The sequence below is a fragment of the Aspergillus lucknowensis genome (assembly GCF_044049455.1).
Source record: "Aspergillus lucknowensis strain CBS 449.75 chromosome Unknown BJX67scaffold_11, whole genome shotgun sequence".
Lineage (NCBI taxonomy): Eukaryota > Fungi > Ascomycota > Eurotiomycetes > Eurotiales > Aspergillaceae > Aspergillus > Aspergillus lucknowensis.
In genome coordinates this window covers 1-16810 of record NW_027263555.1, presented here as the reverse complement: position 1 = coordinate 16810, position 16810 = coordinate 1, and the positions used below count along the sequence as shown (strand labels likewise).

At 56.2% G+C, this 16810-nt stretch overlaps 10 protein-coding genes across 10 annotated transcripts; 5 read left to right on the top strand and 5 right to left on the bottom strand.

The window, feature by feature from the left end:
* The first annotated feature begins 2 nt into the window (after positions 1-2).
* BJX67DRAFT_29517 (Zn(II)2Cys6 transcription factor domain-containing protein) lies at positions 3-1516 on the top strand. Its single transcript, XM_071026866.1, has 2 exons — positions 3-808; positions 859-1516. The coding sequence occupies exons 1-2, from the start codon at positions 80-82 to the stop codon at positions 1411-1413; spliced, it is 1284 nt and encodes a 427-aa protein (XP_070887908.1). The 5' UTR covers positions 3-79; the 3' UTR covers positions 1414-1516.
* Positions 1224-2622, top strand: BJX67DRAFT_29664 (class I SAM-dependent methyltransferase). The gene has a single exon (XM_071026892.1). The coding sequence runs from the start codon at positions 1543-1545 to the stop codon at positions 2341-2343; it is 801 nt and encodes a 266-aa protein (XP_070887907.1). The 5' UTR covers positions 1224-1542; the 3' UTR covers positions 2344-2622.
* On the bottom strand, positions 2459-7354 carry BJX67DRAFT_387059 (ABC transporter ATP-binding protein; the record flags this gene model as incomplete). Its single annotated transcript, XM_071034169.1, has 11 exons — positions 2459-2862; positions 2916-3915; positions 3969-4498; positions 4558-4730; positions 4777-5356; positions 5421-6030; positions 6126-6727; positions 6778-6832; positions 6893-7008; positions 7069-7149; positions 7205-7354. 11 exons carry the CDS (start codon positions 7352-7354, stop codon positions 2827-2829), a joined length of 3933 nt encoding a protein of 1310 aa, XP_070887906.1. The 3' UTR covers positions 2459-2826.
* Positions 7355-7933: 579 nt separating this feature from the next.
* Positions 7934-8251, top strand: BJX67DRAFT_379422 (uncharacterized protein; the record flags this gene model as incomplete). Its single annotated transcript, XM_071032566.1, has 1 exon — positions 7934-8251. The coding sequence occupies one exon, from the start codon at positions 7934-7936 to the stop codon at positions 8249-8251; it is 318 nt and encodes a 105-aa protein (XP_070887905.1).
* Positions 8252-8380: 129 nt separating this feature from the next.
* Positions 8381-8825, bottom strand: BJX67DRAFT_379421 (uncharacterized protein; the record flags this gene model as incomplete). Its single annotated transcript, XM_071032565.1, has 4 exons — positions 8381-8468; positions 8537-8623; positions 8693-8757; positions 8814-8825. 4 exons carry the CDS (start codon positions 8823-8825, stop codon positions 8381-8383), a joined length of 252 nt encoding a protein of 83 aa, XP_070887904.1.
* A 300-nt stretch (positions 8826-9125) lies between these two features.
* BJX67DRAFT_29457 (uncharacterized protein) lies at positions 9126-10344 on the bottom strand. Its single transcript, XM_071026860.1, has 2 exons — positions 9878-10344; positions 9126-9813 (listed from the first exon to the last, which is right to left on the bottom strand). The coding sequence occupies exons 1-2, from the start codon at positions 10082-10084 to the stop codon at positions 9355-9357; spliced, it is 666 nt and encodes a 221-aa protein (XP_070887903.1). The 5' UTR covers positions 10085-10344; the 3' UTR covers positions 9126-9354.
* A 511-nt stretch (positions 10345-10855) lies between these two features.
* Positions 10856-12663, bottom strand: BJX67DRAFT_29597 (uncharacterized protein). The gene is made up of 3 exons (XM_071026881.1): positions 12572-12663; positions 11460-12485; positions 10856-11406 (listed from the first exon to the last, which is right to left on the bottom strand). Exons 2-3 carry the CDS (start codon positions 12119-12121, stop codon positions 10950-10952), a joined length of 1119 nt encoding a protein of 372 aa, XP_070887902.1. The 5' UTR covers positions 12122-12485; positions 12572-12663; the 3' UTR covers positions 10856-10949.
* Positions 12664-13009: 346 nt separating this feature from the next.
* On the bottom strand, positions 13010-14248 carry fhpA (flavohemoprotein; the record flags this gene model as incomplete). Its single annotated transcript, XM_071031000.1, has 1 exon — positions 13010-14248. One exon carries the CDS (start codon positions 14246-14248, stop codon positions 13010-13012), a length of 1239 nt encoding a protein of 412 aa, XP_070887901.1.
* A 682-nt stretch (positions 14249-14930) lies between these two features.
* On the top strand, positions 14931-16009 carry BJX67DRAFT_379417 (aquaporin; the record flags this gene model as incomplete). The annotated part of the gene is made up of 3 exons (XM_071032564.1): positions 14931-15254; positions 15301-15601; positions 15657-16009. 3 exons carry the CDS (start codon positions 14931-14933, stop codon positions 16007-16009), a joined length of 978 nt encoding a protein of 325 aa, XP_070887900.1.
* A 256-nt stretch (positions 16010-16265) lies between these two features.
* BJX67DRAFT_379416 (uncharacterized protein) lies at positions 16266-16784 on the top strand (the record flags this gene model as incomplete). Its single annotated transcript, XM_071032563.1, has 3 exons — positions 16266-16332; positions 16389-16534; positions 16601-16784. Coding segments are annotated over 3 exons (397 nt in total), but the record flags the coding sequence as incomplete, so codon positions are not given.
* Positions 16785-16810: the final 26 nt, after the last annotated feature.

Sequence of the window (16810 nt, the reverse complement as noted above, 5' to 3'; positions counted from 1 at the left end):
AATGAAGTCACGTGCCTGTCCACTGACCAAAACGGAAGGATCGGAATTCCGATCTCCCTCCTCCATCCCCCCGAGGACCATGCGATCAACACCATATTCAACACCAGGAAAGGAAAAGGGCCGACCTCCACCGCGCAAAAAGGCTTGCAGGAATTGCTCAAGGTCAAAAGTTCGATGTGATCTCGCGCGTCCTGCTTGTACCCGATGCAAGTCGCTTGGTCGGAGTTGCGAGTACACAGTTCCGAATCCAGCTCCTCGCCTGGGGGCTCAAGGGGACCATGCGGCCGAGGATGTCGATGGTTCGTGGATAGATCAGTCTATCGCTGGTCCTGAGATGCTGGATCCCGTTCTTCGTCCCTCATCCGGTATCACGCGGGATCTCGGGGGAGCTACAATCGACGCACCAAATCTCAGGAACGAGCAAAATTTCGGTCCCGCGCAGAATGGGCAACACGAGCTTGACCTCACAAATACCGACCTCGTTCCGAGCCTGAGTGCGCACAGTATCCGTGACCGATGGCTCAGGCCGTATATTCTACCCCCGTTAGGAAGCGATGAGATTCCAAAAGTGTACCATCCCTTCACGTTGCAGTATGTCTCTCGAGTGCTATCAACCTACCCTAATCGTATGTTGAAAGATGGGGATGTTTCCCCTTTCATCCATCACTCCCAGGTATCTGGATCACTGATGCCTCTTGCGCTGGCGAACTGCTACACCCTCATGCGCATGTGGACCCAGGCGGCTCCTGGGAGCGAAACGATGGTCGTGAACACCATCGAACAGGAAATGGACCGATTGACCGAAGGAGTACGTGAACTCATAGCTTTGTTCAGAAGTCAACATGCTGACGCTATTAGTCCTCAAATATATATGACATCGACCACCTTTCTGCTTTCCAAGCATTCCTCGTCTACTCAATTCTGCTTTACTTCTCTCCACCTCCCGGCACAACCCCAGTAACCGACAAAACAATGATAACACTCATGGAATTAGCCTACCTCACAGCTCGAAACGGCCTTATATCCGCCGCTGAGAGATCCAAGACCAAGCCAACCTGGGAATCCTGGATTGTAGCGTCTACCAAGCGACGAGCCATCCACGCCATGTACCTGTTCAGTAGCGTCTACAACGCCGAACACTCGCTTCCTAATTTCGTTGCCGAGGAACTAAGAGGCGTCTATGTTCCGGAAAGTAAAGCGCTGTGGGAGGCGAGGGACCGAGGTTCCTGGTCAAGGGAGTATGACAATCACCTGCGCGAGTGGGGGGAAGGGATGCTTGAGATCTCAGAATTATGGAAATCAGAGGAGACGGGGTCAATCGCGAGACGGAGACGAATCGAGCGATGGCTGAAGATGGTGGACGAATTCGGGATGATGTTGTTTAGTGTTTGTGCTCATCTCCATGGATGCTGATGACGCCACATCGGAGTTCCGACTTGAAGCTTCCCCGCGTGATATAACTATCTCCAGCTTCTCTTCATCTTCAAGTTCTTCACAGCCCCTACCATCCATTCGCATCGATAACCAAGAACCAAGTTCAAAATGCCCGTCTACACAACAAACCATGCCCCTTCCGTCCTGCGCACCCACAGCTGGCGAACAGCCTCAAACTCCGCTGCCTACCTCCTCCCCCACCTCACCCCTTCCATGCGCATCCTCGACATTGGCTGCGGCCCGGGAAGCATAACAGTCGATCTCGCAACGCACGTCCCATCGGGCCACGTCACAGGAATTGAGTACGTGCCGGATCCGCTCCCAGCCGCCGAGGCCCTCGCCGCCTCACGGGGAGTGAAAAACGTCGACTTTCGCGTCGGCGACATCCACGCGCTCGAGTTTGAGGACGAGAGTTTCGACGTTGTCCATGTACACCAGGTTCTCCAGCATGTCGCGGACCCGGTAAAGGCGCTCCGCGAGATGAAGCGCGTCGTGAAGAGCGGCGGCGGGATTGTTGCTGTGCGTGAGTCGGCCAGTATGACCTGGTACCCGGAGAATCGGGGAATATCAGACTGGCTCGATCTTACAGGCCGGATGGCAAAGGGCAAAGGCGGGAATCCACATCCTGGGAGGTATATTCATGTTTGGGCGCGGGAGGCGGGGTTTGAGATGCGGAATATCAAGAGGAGTGCGGGCACTTGGTGCTTCAGCTCCCCTGAGGAAAGGGACTACTGGGGGGAGTCGATGGCTGGGAGGATGGAGAGTTCGGGGTTTGCGGAGGGGGCTGTCAAAGAGGGATTTGCGAGTCCGGAGGAGCTCGAGGGGGTTGCGAGGGGGTGGAGGGAGTGGGTGGGCGAGGAGGATGGGTGGTTTGCGGTATTGCATGGGGAGATTCTGTGTTGGAAGTGAGGTACAACAGCCTCATTCCGACATGCACGAAAAGGCTCTCCATAATGTTGTTGAGTGACAGACGAAACACCTGTCAGAGAAATCATAGGCGCGGCTCTAGAGCCGTGGACTGTCTTCCGTGCTTCTCGACTGTCTGCCATGCTGAATACTAGTATCTGTGCTGAGGTTCGTAGAGTTGCTTGAAACTACGGGCAGGCTTGATGGAGTTTATCCTCTGGCAGGGCGGGTTGCATGATCATCATGACTCGGGGGCGCGGGCGGACCACACCTCTGGGACGACTCCCGACGGCGCGGATAATATATACAAGGTTCTTGACGGTTGAATACGGGAAAAGGGTTGATGTTGCCCATAGGAAATGTGCTTGGTTGGTTAATATCAAGCGCCGTGGTGGATCATCCAGCGAGTGCTATACCCCTGCATTGACAAGAGCTTTCACAGGACAAACATCTTTTTCCTAATGACAACCCTGAGCCTGACCCAATTCAATCAATCGCCCTGTCCAGGGCTTGCGCACGGCACTAAGTAACCAAGTTAGCTTTATATGCTACCAACCCACGATCCAAGAACATACCATGTCCCAATACACCCCCCTCTTCAATATAAGCTCTGCATGCGTCCCACTCTCAACAAGCTGCGTAGCGGCCCCCGATCCCTCCCGCCGCAGGACAAATATCCGATCCGCCTTCTGAACCGTCGCCAGCCGATGCGCCACCGCAATAATCGTCATATCCCGCCCCCGCCTCCTCGCAAGCCGCTCCATCGCCTCCTGCACCAGCTTCTCAGACTGCGAGTCCAGGCTCGAGGTCGCCTCGTCGAGGAGGAGGAGGCGCGGGTTCCGCAGGAGGGCGCGCGCGATGCACAGGCGCTGCTTTTGGCCGCCGCTCAGGGCCGCTTGGGCGTTTGTGCCGAGGCGCGTGTTGTACCCGGCGGGGAGGGAGACGATGAAGTCGTGGATTTCGGCGTCGCGGCAGGCTTGGGTCATCTGGGATTCAGATTCAGATTGGAATTCGGCTTCGGGGGCGGTGTTTGCGTTTGTGTTGGGCTGGCCGAGGAGGAGGTTGTCGCGGATGGTGCCGTCGAAGAGCTGGGGCTCTTGGGAGACCAGGGCGAGGGAGGAGCGATAGGAGGAGAGGTCGATTGAGTCGATATTCCTGCCTCCGAAGAGGATTTCGCCGCTAGAGACGCGGTAGAAGCGCTCGAGGAGGGAGATGATAGTCGACTTGCCGCAGCCAGATGCGCCCACGAAGGCGACGAATTGTCCGCTCCCGATCGTTAGGCTGATGCCGCGATATATGGGTGTGTCGCGGGAGGAATAGCTGAAGGAGACCTCTCGCAGCTGGATGCTTGCGTTGGGGGTACCTAAGGACATGGGCAGCGTGTTGGATGGGCTCGCTGCACCTGCAGTATGACGAAGGCTCAGGATACGCTGCCCTGAAGCGGCAGCCTGCGCGATATTCGGTCCGAAACTAAGGAACTGGCCAGCAGATTGGCTTCCCTGGATGATGGCGACGTAGACGACAAGGAACGCGACAATGTCGTATTCACGAGAGGCCAGCAGATGGCCACCGTACCTGGGACTGGGTGAGCGGAGCAGCATAGAAGAATGGGTATATCAGCAGCATACCAGAAAGTCAGAGCCATCGCACAAAGCTCAAAGCTGTCAGCAAAGGAAAAGAGGAGCGTGGCATACCAAGCCTTGCGCATCGCACGGCGTCTCTGTTCGTCCACAAGACTCGAATACCGTCTCAGAATGGCTTTCTCCATGTTCAGCGAGGTTATCGTGCGAAACGCACGGATAGCCTCGCTTGCAAACTGCGAGCTCTCCGCATAGACCGCTGCGTTGATGGCCTCGAACTTCATCTCGTACCGGATGCGGGCGAAGGCTCCAAGAAACATGAACGGCGTGCCCGCGCAAAAGGCCACCGCAGCCAGCTTTGCGCCGAATGAGAACGATATCGCAAGGCAGCCGATGACGCTGAAGATGGAGATCAGCGGAAACGTGCCATTCACCCCGAAGAGCATCTGCAGCTGCTGGGGGTCTGTCGAAAGCCGAGAGGTGAGGGTGCCGCTGCTGTTTTCGTCGCGGTCGAACCAGGCGATGGGTTGGGCCAACATGGTGCGGAAATACTCCTGGCGATATGTGGACGAGACGTTCTGTATCATATTAGACTACTGTCTCTTTTTTTTTTTTTTTTTCCCCACCTTGGACATACCAGTGAGATTCGATTCGAGCAATACCCGACGACAAGGTAGAAGCCCGCCATGGCCAGGGCCATGATGAAGAACATTAGGGCCCAGAAGTTGGCAGCGCTGACGAGTCTGTGGCCGGTGTACTGGAAGACCTGTACGAGTTGAGCAAAGAGCCAGCTCTGCAGTGCGAACGCAGCTTGATGGAGTCAGCGCGGATGTTATGAGCCATGGGATGTACTTACACGACGCCCCGAGTGCGCCAACAAGGGTTAACATATACAGAGCCCAATGCTGCCGCTGCTCTTGCAGTATTCGAAGGAGAGCCCAAGATAAAGGTTTGGGCCTGCCCACATCCCTGCACTGATCCGCCCTAGCAGGCTGGTCGTCGTTCTTCCCAGCCTCCGTCGGGGTACTATTCGCGATATCTACCCTTTCAACCGGCAAGGGCTCCAATGCTTCCTTTTCCTCCGCAGGGATATCTCGCAGCTCCTGGGCACGAACCAAGCTAGAGTACACGCCGCCGGCCGCCATCAACGCATCATGCGATCCCTCCTCGAGGTTCGTGCCGTCCTTCATGACGATGATGTGGTCTGCTTTGCGGACCGTCGACAGCCGATGAGCAATCAGAATCGTAGTGCGGTTCTTCAGCACGCGCTCAAGTGCCTTCTGCACCATGCGCTCGCTATGCACGTCTATCGAACTGGTTGCTTCGTCGAGAATGAGGATCGGTGGTCGTCGGACGATGCAGCGAGCAATCGCTATGCGCTGGCGTTGCCCGCCACTTAGGGCTATTCCACCTTCTCCGACTGGCGTTGAGTACTCCTTTTGCATTGATTAGCACCTTATCGCTCCCATATATGCATTTAGAGGGATTCTAGTCCAGTACCTGGGGTAGTCTTCGGATGAAATCATCTGCAAAGGCTTCTTTACTAGCACTGATGACCAGTTCCTTCTTGACCGAGTCCGCCGAATCCTCCCACTCCGTGCCTATAAGCCCCATACTAATATTCTCCATGATCGTGGTGTTCAAGAGAACGGGCTCCTGCTGGACCAGCCCAATCTGGGACCTCCACCATTCAGGGTCAAGCCGCTCAATATCGACCCCGCCTACTTGGATCTCGCCTTCAATCATCTCTGCGGCCTTATCGTTACCCTTGGCCTTGAGGCTATACCAGCGCTCGAGAAGGGCAACGACCGTGCTTTTACCGGACCCCGAGGGTCCGACGAGCGCCGTCGTCTTCCCTTCCGCGAACCGCGCATGGAATTTGCGCAGAACCGGCGTCTCGGGACGGGTAGGATAGGCGAAGCTCACGCCGTTGAAGGTGATATCCACCGGCTTGGGCGAGTTGAGCTCCGTCATCCCTGTTGCGGGGGGAAGTCGTGAATCGATGATGTCGAAGAATGGATGCGAAGCGCCAATCGCCTGGCTGATGATCATGAGCGGCGACGCAATGTTCCCGAGAACTGTGACGACCAAGAGGACGGAGAAGAAGACTCTGGGGGGTGCGAATGAGTGTGTGGCCATCAACGGACACCTGCGAGAACTACAAGGGACCATAACGGGGCCGGGACAGGGTAAGGACAGACTCACGTTATAACGGTATTAACATTCTCAATATGGCCCTCACGAAAGAGCTTCAGGCCGAACCAGAACGCCAGACCAAAGCTGACGTACATTGCAAAGAACAGAAGGCCCAGGTGTATCCCGGTGACGATCGACATCTTCGCCCCGCGCTGCTTCGCCTCCTGGACCCAGGCGGCGTACCTCGCCGCTAAGGACCCTTCTGCGCCGAGGGAGAACACGGTGCGAATAGAGGCGAGTACATCCGCTGCGATAGAGGCGTGCTTCTGGTCTGCCTCTTCGACATGGTGCTGGGTCTTGATGAAGAAGGGGATCGTGACGCTGAACCCGAGGAGCACAAAGACGATCGCGGAGCTGACAACCAGCGTCAGAGCCCAGGAATATCGAAAGGCAATGGCGTAGGCCGCGACGAGGAGCGCTAAAGACTGGAACAGCGCGACCAACCTGTCAGAGACGCTCTGCTGGATTTGGTTCGATAGCGAGGTTATCGCCTGTGTCACCGTGCCGCTGGATATTTCGTCCATTCTGCTGATGGGCAGGGAGAAGAGCGACTCGAGGTATTCTAGTCGCAGGTTGGCAGATGCCTTGAGGCTGATGAGCCTGAATGTGACCTGGGGTTGTTAAGTCCTCTGGTCAAGCGTAGATCCGAGTCATCACGTACCATGGAGACGTATGTCAAGACAAACTTTCCGATGAAGAGGTAGACAATATACAAACTGTCCGGGGTACAGGCATGTCAGTTATGAACCCATGCTAAGGCAGCAAAGGTTTTTTACCTATTGCGGTCAATCGTTCGCCGAACCTGTTCTTCATCAAGGGCCGACCCCGGAGTTGAGTACTGATTCAGAGTCCCAACCTGGTTCCCAAACACGATATTCATGAGCGGAAGAGCCTAACACGGTCAATCAGTTCCCTATCGAATCGCAGATGCCGGGCAGGGCTATCGACTTACTACTCCTGAACCCATGGCGCATACAAGCCCGAGCACCATTGCTATGCCGTCTCCGTTTCGTGCGCCGTACGAGAGAATCCTCTGCTATTTGCTTAGCCCCGGCTGTTCCAAGGAGCTTGATGGAAGCAGAACTCACGATGTAATTTGCAAAAGACGGCTTTTTCTCGGACTGTTCTTTTGCTCTGGGGACGTCAACGAGCGATGCCTGTGTCTTTGTGCCGGGGGCCGAGTGATCCATCGCATCTTTCTCCTGAGCCTCCTCTTGGAGGGACGACGGGGGATCCATCTCTGCTTGTTGGGGTTGACAGTGCTGGCTGGGGATATCCGGGATGTTCACGAGGCAATGATAAAGAGTCCGGAATATGGACAGACTGGGTAGGCAACCGAATAACCTCAGCTAAACCCCGCAATCGACAATATGGACCGGGAAATGAGTTGGTTTCTGTTTGCAGAGGAATACGGGGTGTTGTAGGTCTTGCACGGCTGCCTGGCGGGCGAATGTAACAGCGGCAGTCCAGACACCCTCGGCAAGGAGATGCTCTTCCAACGGTGTTAAAAGAGTAAGTAGAGACCTGGATTGTGCAATTAACTTCTCTCCTGAGCTCCGTGTTTGTTTCGTGGCTGGTCAAGTAGGGCTCTTGCAATGCCCATCCCCAGTCGCTGCTGACGCGAGGAAGACAGTCCCAGATCCAGCTAAATTGTAATGAAAGTGATAGCGGTATTTACAGATTGAATTAATGTTGCTCGCGTAACTCTATGAAGGTTATTTTGCCAGAGAACCCCAAGTCTGTCCATCTTCATTCCGATTCATACTCGGACCTTGAGACTCTATAGCGATAACAATAGACGCAGCTTATCCTTCAACATGGAATCCGAAACCACACTCACACAAGACGGCTCCTGCCCTGAGTCTCGAGTCGCCAGGGTCCGCATTACCAGCGAACGGGCGCTCAACGACCCCTCTCCCTGGACCCCTTCCACATCACACGAGGAAACACTCATACCGATTGGAAAACCTCTGTCCTCAGAGAACAGGGGATACGACCATTTCCCCCTCGTCTCCGAGGAGGAACGGCGGTTTGTTATGGCGTCGTACTTTGATGGGCGTGGGCAGCTCTATACTGTCGACAATGACGCGGGGTACGGGACTGTTCGTCCTGGGGATAGGAAGCTACGGAATTGATGATTGCTGTGTACGGTATTCATGAGATTAGCAAAACTAGTATTGATCGAAGGTGTAATGCAGCAGACTTATCACCACCGCACGTATTATCAACTCCTCAAAGGCACACAGAAACCAGCCACCTGCATCCTACTGACTCGGCGAAATCTCAACCCTCACACCCTCAGGAAACGGGGCCTTCCACTCCTCCACCACGACACCATCGGGTAGAACAAACCTAGAAGATCAATCAGCACCTCATCCACCTCATCCACCTCATCCGAGAAAGAACCTCGAGCGACGTACGATGTCCGATGCGTGGGCGGCATACTCCGCGTCGAGAAGAACGGCGCTTGCTCGGTTGCGCCCATGGCCGCGAAGAAGGCTGTCGCGCTGCTCTCGGTCATTCTATTAGCTCGAGAACAGTATTACGATTCAAGCGCCGGGGGGTGGGGGGGATACGTCATCTCGATCTGGGCGCCGTGCTGCCGGTAGGCGTCAAGGGAGTCGTATTTGATGAGGGCGGTCTGCGGGGGTGTCAGGAGAGAATAGGACGAGTTGTCGCTAGTTGGGGATCACGCACGTATTTCGGCATGGTGAGGGTTCTTCCAAGGGTATCTTTGATATCTGTGGAATACGCAGGGAGAGATGCGGGGGGCTGGTTCATTTAAAGAGGGTTCCATCAGACCCCTCAGCTCAGGCACCGCAGTTAACGACGGGCGCCGATCACTTTAGTTCAGCCAAGGTCTAAGCAGATCATCCGATTTCGAGAAATACTTTTGTCACATTTCTTGATGGTGCTCTTTGCGGTTAAGAGTCCTCGGTCGCCACATAGGTTGCTCCACACCTGAGGCTACAGTCCCCAGTCATTCATCCTAGGTACAAGACTACTTTTTAGAATCCATTTATTCAATTCCAGTGAGGACTACCGTTATCATTCCAGCTCGTGGTACAAATTACTTGTGGAAGTAGCGGAGACCATACCATGCCATGCACCTACGCCTCGACCCATAATGAAACCAACGCCAGAGAGGAGGATCTCGCCATGAACCCGAAAATCGACGGCGAGATTATATCATACAGCCAAACGCCACAGCGATGCAAAGACGGCGAAAGAAAGTCAGTCAACAATACCCTCGCAAGTCCCTCAGCATCTCAACCTCCCTCCGCAACCTCTCATTCGCCTCCTGCAGCTCCCGCACATACGCAATAGCATCACGCAGGATCTCAGATTTCTTCAGCGACGACGACGACGATTTCCCGCCTGAGGAAGGCAACTTCGACTTCGAAGTCTCTTTCCCCGAATTAGGACCCCGAGAGCCCATTGCCTTCTCCAGGGCAGCGAACTTGGCGTTCATGTTCGTGCGGTAGCGCTTCTCGATGATGTTGTGGGCTGCGCGTTTGGCGGCGTTGCGGGTGCCTGTCCGGGTTCGGGGTTTGCTCGACGGTAAAGCTGGTGTGGGAGGGGTTTGTTGCGAGTGACTGTCTAACGGGAATGTAATCGGGGACGCGATATCGAGTGAAGTTGGGGAGGTCGAGATGACGTTCGTGGGGGAGTAGGGCTGGTCGTCGCTTTCTTGGTCCTACGGCAGGTTAGCATCGTACTTCATCCAAGGTAAGCAGGATCAAGATCGAGTGACCACGTACCGATGAAAGAGACTCGTCAATGGGAACAGAAAAACCATTGATATCAGTAGGAACAGCCCAGAAGTCCGGCGGGACCTTCGACTCGACGAACAGGTCCTCTGGGACGTCTATGGGGAAGGACTCCGGCATCACAGCGTTCATCGAAAAGAGGTCGATGGTGTCGTCGTAGAACCAATCGGCCGACAGGGGATTGGGATTGTATGCCATCGTAGATTCAATCCTATCGAATACGACGGTGATGATGGTAAGCTTAGGACAGCCACAGAATAAGTCTAGGGCAGATTTATATCCGTGCCAAACGACGTCGCGAATCAACGCCCAAAACAACTGGAGACCAGGATAAACCTTAACCCTTCCCTTCCAAAGGTTCGCTCACACGCCAGCAAAACCGAGAAGATGACAATCGCTACACGATGACTCGCTCGGTGCACCAGATCCGAAGTCACCTTACCGGAAGCTGTCCTTCCAGAGCTGGCCACGCCCATCTCGGCCGGGTCCGATCTGTTGAAGGTAGGGAAACTTCGGATCCCCGGGCATGACAGGGGGGTGACAGGTGGATGACAGCTGTGGAGTGCGGAAGGATCCTAGACTCGTGCAACGGTCTCGAACGGGCGTTGGCGGCCGAAGCTCGGGGCCGAAACAAGGCTTTCTTGCTGATGCATTTATTTTCTTGACTCTCAAACGTGCAAGTAGCTTTCCTGCAGAGTCTGTTGACGACTGCAGCCGCGCTAACGGCTGCCGTCGGGATGATTATCCCGCTCCACTCGGGCCAATTCGGCGTGTTGAAGTGAAGAATGCGCCGTCAAACAAGGACCCTTGTCAAAGAAAGCACGGAAGGTGCAAAACAGCGGAGGTCTCCGAGTGTGGTCTGACGGCGGGATCATGCCCTCCGCCTCACATCGTCACCTGAGACGAGTCATTCTTCAACGCTAGCCAACGATTCCTTGGAGAGATATCGGCCTGAAGCGGTTATAATTATACCCGCGCTACTATGCTTGTTATGCAGTGGCTATACATGCTATGTACAAGAAAGAAACAATGCTACAGCTAGACGAGAGACCATGGCCAGCACTTAGAAGCTGTCGTACCCAACAATATAACGAGTGCCTGGGTGCTCAGTCACAGTATACCACTCCTTGCGCACAGGGTTGTAGCTCAGATCCTCATTGCCAGGCGGGAACCACCCAATGTGCGAAGTAGCCGCAGACCCGGGAGTCCAGTTGAACATGTCGCCGCCCGTGCTGCCGCCGTTGCTGCGCGAGATGATAATCTTGCCGTCGAGGGCGAACGCGCCCTGCACACGGAGGAAGTTAGAGCAGTAGGCCTCTGACGCGCCGACGACGCCCTCGTCGTCTGTTGCGAGGCGGCTGGTCTCCGGGTTCAGCGGGTACTTGACGAAGCGGATGTCCACGGTGCTGTCTTCGGTTTGGTACTCGCCGACCATTAGGGTGGGCGGGTCGTCGCTGCGGTCGAGCGAGATGTAGCTGTGGCGGAAGCTGGATCCGTCGGTGGAGCTGAAGCGGTAGTAGCTGCTTTTGTTAGTACCTTGTGAAGATTTTGGGTGTGGTCTCTAGGGACGTACTGGAGCTGGGGAAGGACGTAGCGGTAGTTCTCGGCGACGTAGGTGCCATCGGACTGCTTGCCGAGGCCGTCTCCAATCTCAACCTCCCAGATGTTGGTGAGGTCGAACACACGGATGCCGACTCCGGTGTCGACGATGTACAGGTAGGGTCCGTACCAGGCGATGCCACCGGCGTGGACGTTGACAGAGCCAAAGGAGTCGTCGTCAGGGCGGACGAGGTACACGTGGCGGTACTTGTTGGTCTCACGATCAATAAAGGATACACGGGCGTTGCTGTCGTCGTCCTGGTGCCAGCTGACGATCCACGACTCGCGGCCCTCCCACTTGCCCGATGCATCGCCGTCGGCAGAGCTGGTGATACCCTGGGGCAGCCACTTTTCCGTGCCGACATCGCCAGAGTTCCACGCCAGATGGACGACAGGGTTGCCGTTGCCGATGGAGGGCGTCGAGGAGGTCATGTCGCGGTTTCCGGAGTCGAGAACATCGGAGATGGAGACATTCTTGCCGGCGGCGGCGAAGATCTCAGAGAGCTTCGCCAGGGGCTCAGAGTCCGCCGTGACGGTCAGCTTGTAGGGGGCAGGGTCCTGGGGTCCATTATCGGTGCACGTCTTCGCAGCCAATGCGAGGGGCAGGACGGCCAAGTGGGAGAGGGAGAGCTTCATAATGGAAGCGGAATGTGATCACGCGATGCTTTTGTCTGATTCTCCATCAAGATCGGCGGGCGAAGCGCACATTATATCCTCAGAGTGTGCAGGGGTCGCGTTTTGCATCCATTCTCGTCCAGGGAGAGGAAATTCAGGGCGCAATTCCGATACGAAGATCGACATCGCCAAAGCTCGGGGTTGAAAGGGCGGGCCAATCCGGGACTTGTCCCGCTCGTGTTCCTGCGCAGGTGCGAGCCGAGAAGCTCTTCGCTCTGAACATCTTCTTCTGAAGTCACATCGCTTCGCTATATTTAGGATGGTCAAGCATTGGACGGGATCGTGGTTGGGCTGACGAGCAGCGCCAACGAAGAATGCGGCCTGTCTGAGAATGGTCAGCCTTGCGCTCCTCCCAGGGTTCGTCGTATTTTCGTACTGGCGTGTCTGCGGCACGCATGAGATGCAATTCACCTTCGAATGCCAGCAAGAGCTGGAATGAACCTGAGAAGCCCATGTGTTGGAACGAGAGGTGGGGGTTGACTGTGGTCGTGGGTATTACTGTGGACAGCAATGGCTACGAGAGGTTGTTGACAGAGGACACAGAGCGATCACAGGATAACTATGCAGCTGAGTAATTATGCAGATGCATATTAGGCTCTACTTTGCTCCAGTTCCGGAGCTGACCCAGGTGCTAAAAATACCAACCAATCACCAGCCGGAAATTTCTCATCCACCCGTCTTGCCTTCGACAACTCCCAAAATGCAAAGAGAAGAGATTGATTCATTGCCAAGAACGCCACTCCATTCGAATTACATAAAAGAGTCGGGATGATCCGTAAAATGCAGCAAGAGGCCAGGATATCATTCGCTCAAACAAACTCATGATTCATCAACAACGCCCAAATTCGTTCATCCCGCCGGCACGCCGCCCGTCCCGAAGAGCTCCATGTGCACACGCGCTTCGCCCACGCCCTTCGCGGCGAGGGCCTTCTTCGTCTCGACCATGAAGGAAGTCGGCCCGCAGACGAAATATTCCGTCTCCTTGTTGTCGAGGAAGAGATCCTTGTTCTCGTCGAGCTTGGCGATGTCGACGCGCCCCGCGTGCGTGTAGGTCTCGCCCTGCTTGTCCTGCTCGCTGGGCTCGGTGAGGAAGTAAGTGGTTCGGAAGGTCGGGATAGAGTCGGTGAGGGACTTCAGGGGTGCCTGGAACGCGCGAGAGGCAGATGTGTGTGCGCCGTGGATGAAGTGGATGGGCCGCGGGTTGGCGGTCAAGGAGTTCACCATGGACGTGAGTGGAGTCAGGCCGACACCAGCTGAGATGAGGACGAGCGGGTGCTCAGCATTCGCGTTCTCGAGGCGGAAGTCGCCATACGGGTGGGAGAGCTTGACGACGTCGCCGACGTTGACCTTTTGGTGCAGGATGTTCGACACGTAGCCTGGGTGTGCGGACGCTGAGGGATCGGAGGCGTCGAGGCCGGTGTCCTTGCGGACACTGATGCGGTAGTAGTTGGGTTTCGGCTGGTCACTGAGAGAGTACTGGCGGCATTGGGCGTGTTCGAGCTCTGGCACTTCGACCTGGATGGAGACGTATTGTCCGGGAATGAAGGGCGGCAGGGGCTGGCCGTCGACGGGCTCCAGGTAGAAGGAGGTGATCACGTCCGATTCGGGCTCCTTGCGGGCAATGCGGAAGTCGCGGAAGTTCGTCCAGCCGTCCGCGGCCTTGTAGAGCTCGGCTTCCACGCCAATCATCAGCTTGGCAAGCTGCCAGTAAGCGGTGCCCCATGCGTCGAGAAGAGGTGGCGTGAGAGCGTCGCCCAGAACGCTGCCCATGGCCTCGAGAAGGAACTTGCCGACAATCTCATACTGCTCTGGCTGGATGGAGAGTGAGGCATGTTTGTGGCAGATGCGCGCGACGGCCGGAGAGAGGACGCCGAGGTCGTCGATGTAGCTGGCGTAGGCGAAGAGGGCGCCAGCAAGGGCCATCGGCTGGTGACCATGGACCTTGTTGGAGACATTGAAGACGACCTTCAGCTCAGGATGAGCCGTCAGCAGGTTCTCGTAGAAGAGCTTCGTAATGGCCAAGCCGTGTTCCTGGAGGACAGGCACGGTGGCCTTGATGAGCTGGACCTGCTCGGGCGAGAGCGACATGGTTGAGCTGCCGGTAGTGAGGAATTGAGTTTAGCAAAGTGTGGTTCGGGAGGGGAAGAGAATTGGGTCATGAATCATGAGGACGGCGATAATTATACCGTCGGGTTGTATACAAAATTTTCTCGGTTTCTCCTCGGAAGAGAATGGCGTGGTGCACAGGGCAGCGAGCTGTTTCTCCGCGGAGGTGTGCCTGGAAGCACATCGCCTCCCGAGTGGCCAGAGAGCGATCATCTCAGCAACTCTCCCGGTATCGCATTCACCTCGAACGGGAGATGAACACAAGGCGGGGGAGCTGATGACGCGAGAGCGTTGATTAGCATTCTGGGGCTGCAACTGGCTGGAGCTTATCAGGACGACGAGTCGGCGAATGGCACTGCGGAGGGATCCTCTTGAGGCCCAGGGTCGAGATAGAGAACCCTGGAATGACGGGGAGACGTGAGGGGCAGGTGGGTTGAGCCTGTGCGGCCTCGTTGTCTGGATCTCATCCGACTGAGTCTTAGACTCACACCCGGGTTACATCTCCCGCCGGATCAAGAGCCTCGACACCGGTCATGACGTTGACGACCATGATGGAGTCATTTTCTGGGGCGATATATAGTGCGAGTCGAGTCGACAGAGATGTCCCGACACGCAGCCCCATAAATTCGAGATAAATTCGAGATAAATACGGATCCATCACACGATGCCACTTCGTACGCCCTGGGGCGGAAAAGCCCAGAACGACGACACGCCCGTGGTGCGGCGCAGTCGAGCCCAGCTACCGATGTTGCACCTGGCCGACACCACGCGCAACAACTTCATCGCCCTGGCTGGAGAGTTCACGGGCACTTTCCTCTTCCTGTTCTTCTCCTTCGCCGGCACCCAGGTCGCCAATACGCCCAAGCCCGTCGATGGAGCGCCCCCGAATACACCGGCATTGCTGTACTCCTCGCTGGCTTTTGGGTTCTCGCTGATGGTCAATGTCTGGGCCTTCTATCGAGTGACTGGGGGATTGTTTAATCCGGCGGTAAGTCACATACCCGAGGAGGAGGAACATGATGCTGATTGTTTAGGTGACCCTGGCTCTCTGTCTTGTTGGCGGCATGCCCGCGCTCCGGGGCCTGCTCGTCTTCGTGGCGCAACTCGTCGGAGGAATCGCCGCCGCTGGCGTCGTGAGCGCTCTGTTCCCCGGCAGTCTCAACGTCGCCACCCGCCTGGGAGGAGGAGCCTCGATCTCGCAGGGCCTGTTCATCGAGATGTTCCTGACCTCGCAGCTGGTCTTTGTGATCATCATGCTGGCGGTGGTCAAGCACAAGGCGACCTTCCTCGCGCCCGTCGCGATTGGATTGGCGTTCTTCGTGACCGAAATGATCGGTGCGTCAGCTCTCCGCTCTCCCCTCTAGATACAAAGGGAATCTAACAGACTCAGGCGACTACTACACCGGCGGCAGCTTGAACCCCGCCCGCTCGCTCGGCCCCGACGTGATCAACCGCAGCTTCCCGGGCTACCACTGGATCTACTGGATCGGTCCGCTGCTTGGGTCGTTGCTCGCGTGTGGCTACTACTACTTCCTGCGGCTGTTCTCGTACGAGTCGGTCAACCCCGGCCAGGACTTCAACGAGTGGGAAGCCAAGATGGGGCCTGAAACGTGGAACTCGTCGATGCATCGGCGCTCGGTCTCCGACGCAACGACTGTCAACAATGAGTCGGGGCGGGGGGCGAGAAACGGCGTGGTTGGTGGGAATCGGGACGGGGAGTATACGGGGGGTGAACAGGTTTGAGTTATAAAATGCCGCTGCGCAGTTCATGTTCAGTAAAATAGAAATACAATACCTGATTCCCATCATGCCAGCGCGATCGGCCTCCGGAGTAACATTCCTCATAGTCCCGCTGCAGCCACGCTGATCCTTCGCGTCGATCATCAAAGCTCGTCGGTGAGTCCCTTCTTGGCAAGGAGCTCTGACCAGCCCTTCTTTTTCAGATCTCTCGTCAAGATCTCTCGTTCTGTTGTTTCCATCTTCGAGAGAAGCACGCGAAATGGACTCCTCACACGCCAACACAGGGCCAGACGCCCCCAGCGACGCCCAGGACCAGGAGTTACTCGGTGCGGCCCCTTGCCCACCACCAAACAAGAGACCCAAGAATGCTAACTGCCGCCAGCGAAAATGGGATACAAGCAGGAGCTGCGCCGGCGGTACTCGACGGTCCAGATCTTCGCGGTCGCCTTCAGCATCATGGGGCTCGTGCCCTCGATTGCGTCGACCCTCGTGTTTTCGCTCCCGGCCGGGCCCGCGGGGATGGTTTGGGTACGCTGGATGCGATCCAGCCATATTTGAACGGTCGATTTGCGTGCTGACGGACTCGACTTGCAGGGCTGGTTCACGGGGAGCATTCTGATCTTCTTCGTCGGCCTCGCGATGGCCGATCTGGCGTCTGCGATGCCCACGGCCGGCGGGCTGTACTGGTGGACGCACTACTTCGCCGGCGACAAGTACAAGAACCCGCTGAGCTTCCTGGTTGGATATAGCAATACTCTGGGGTTGATAGGCGGGATCTGTTCGGTGGATTGTACTCTCCCCCCC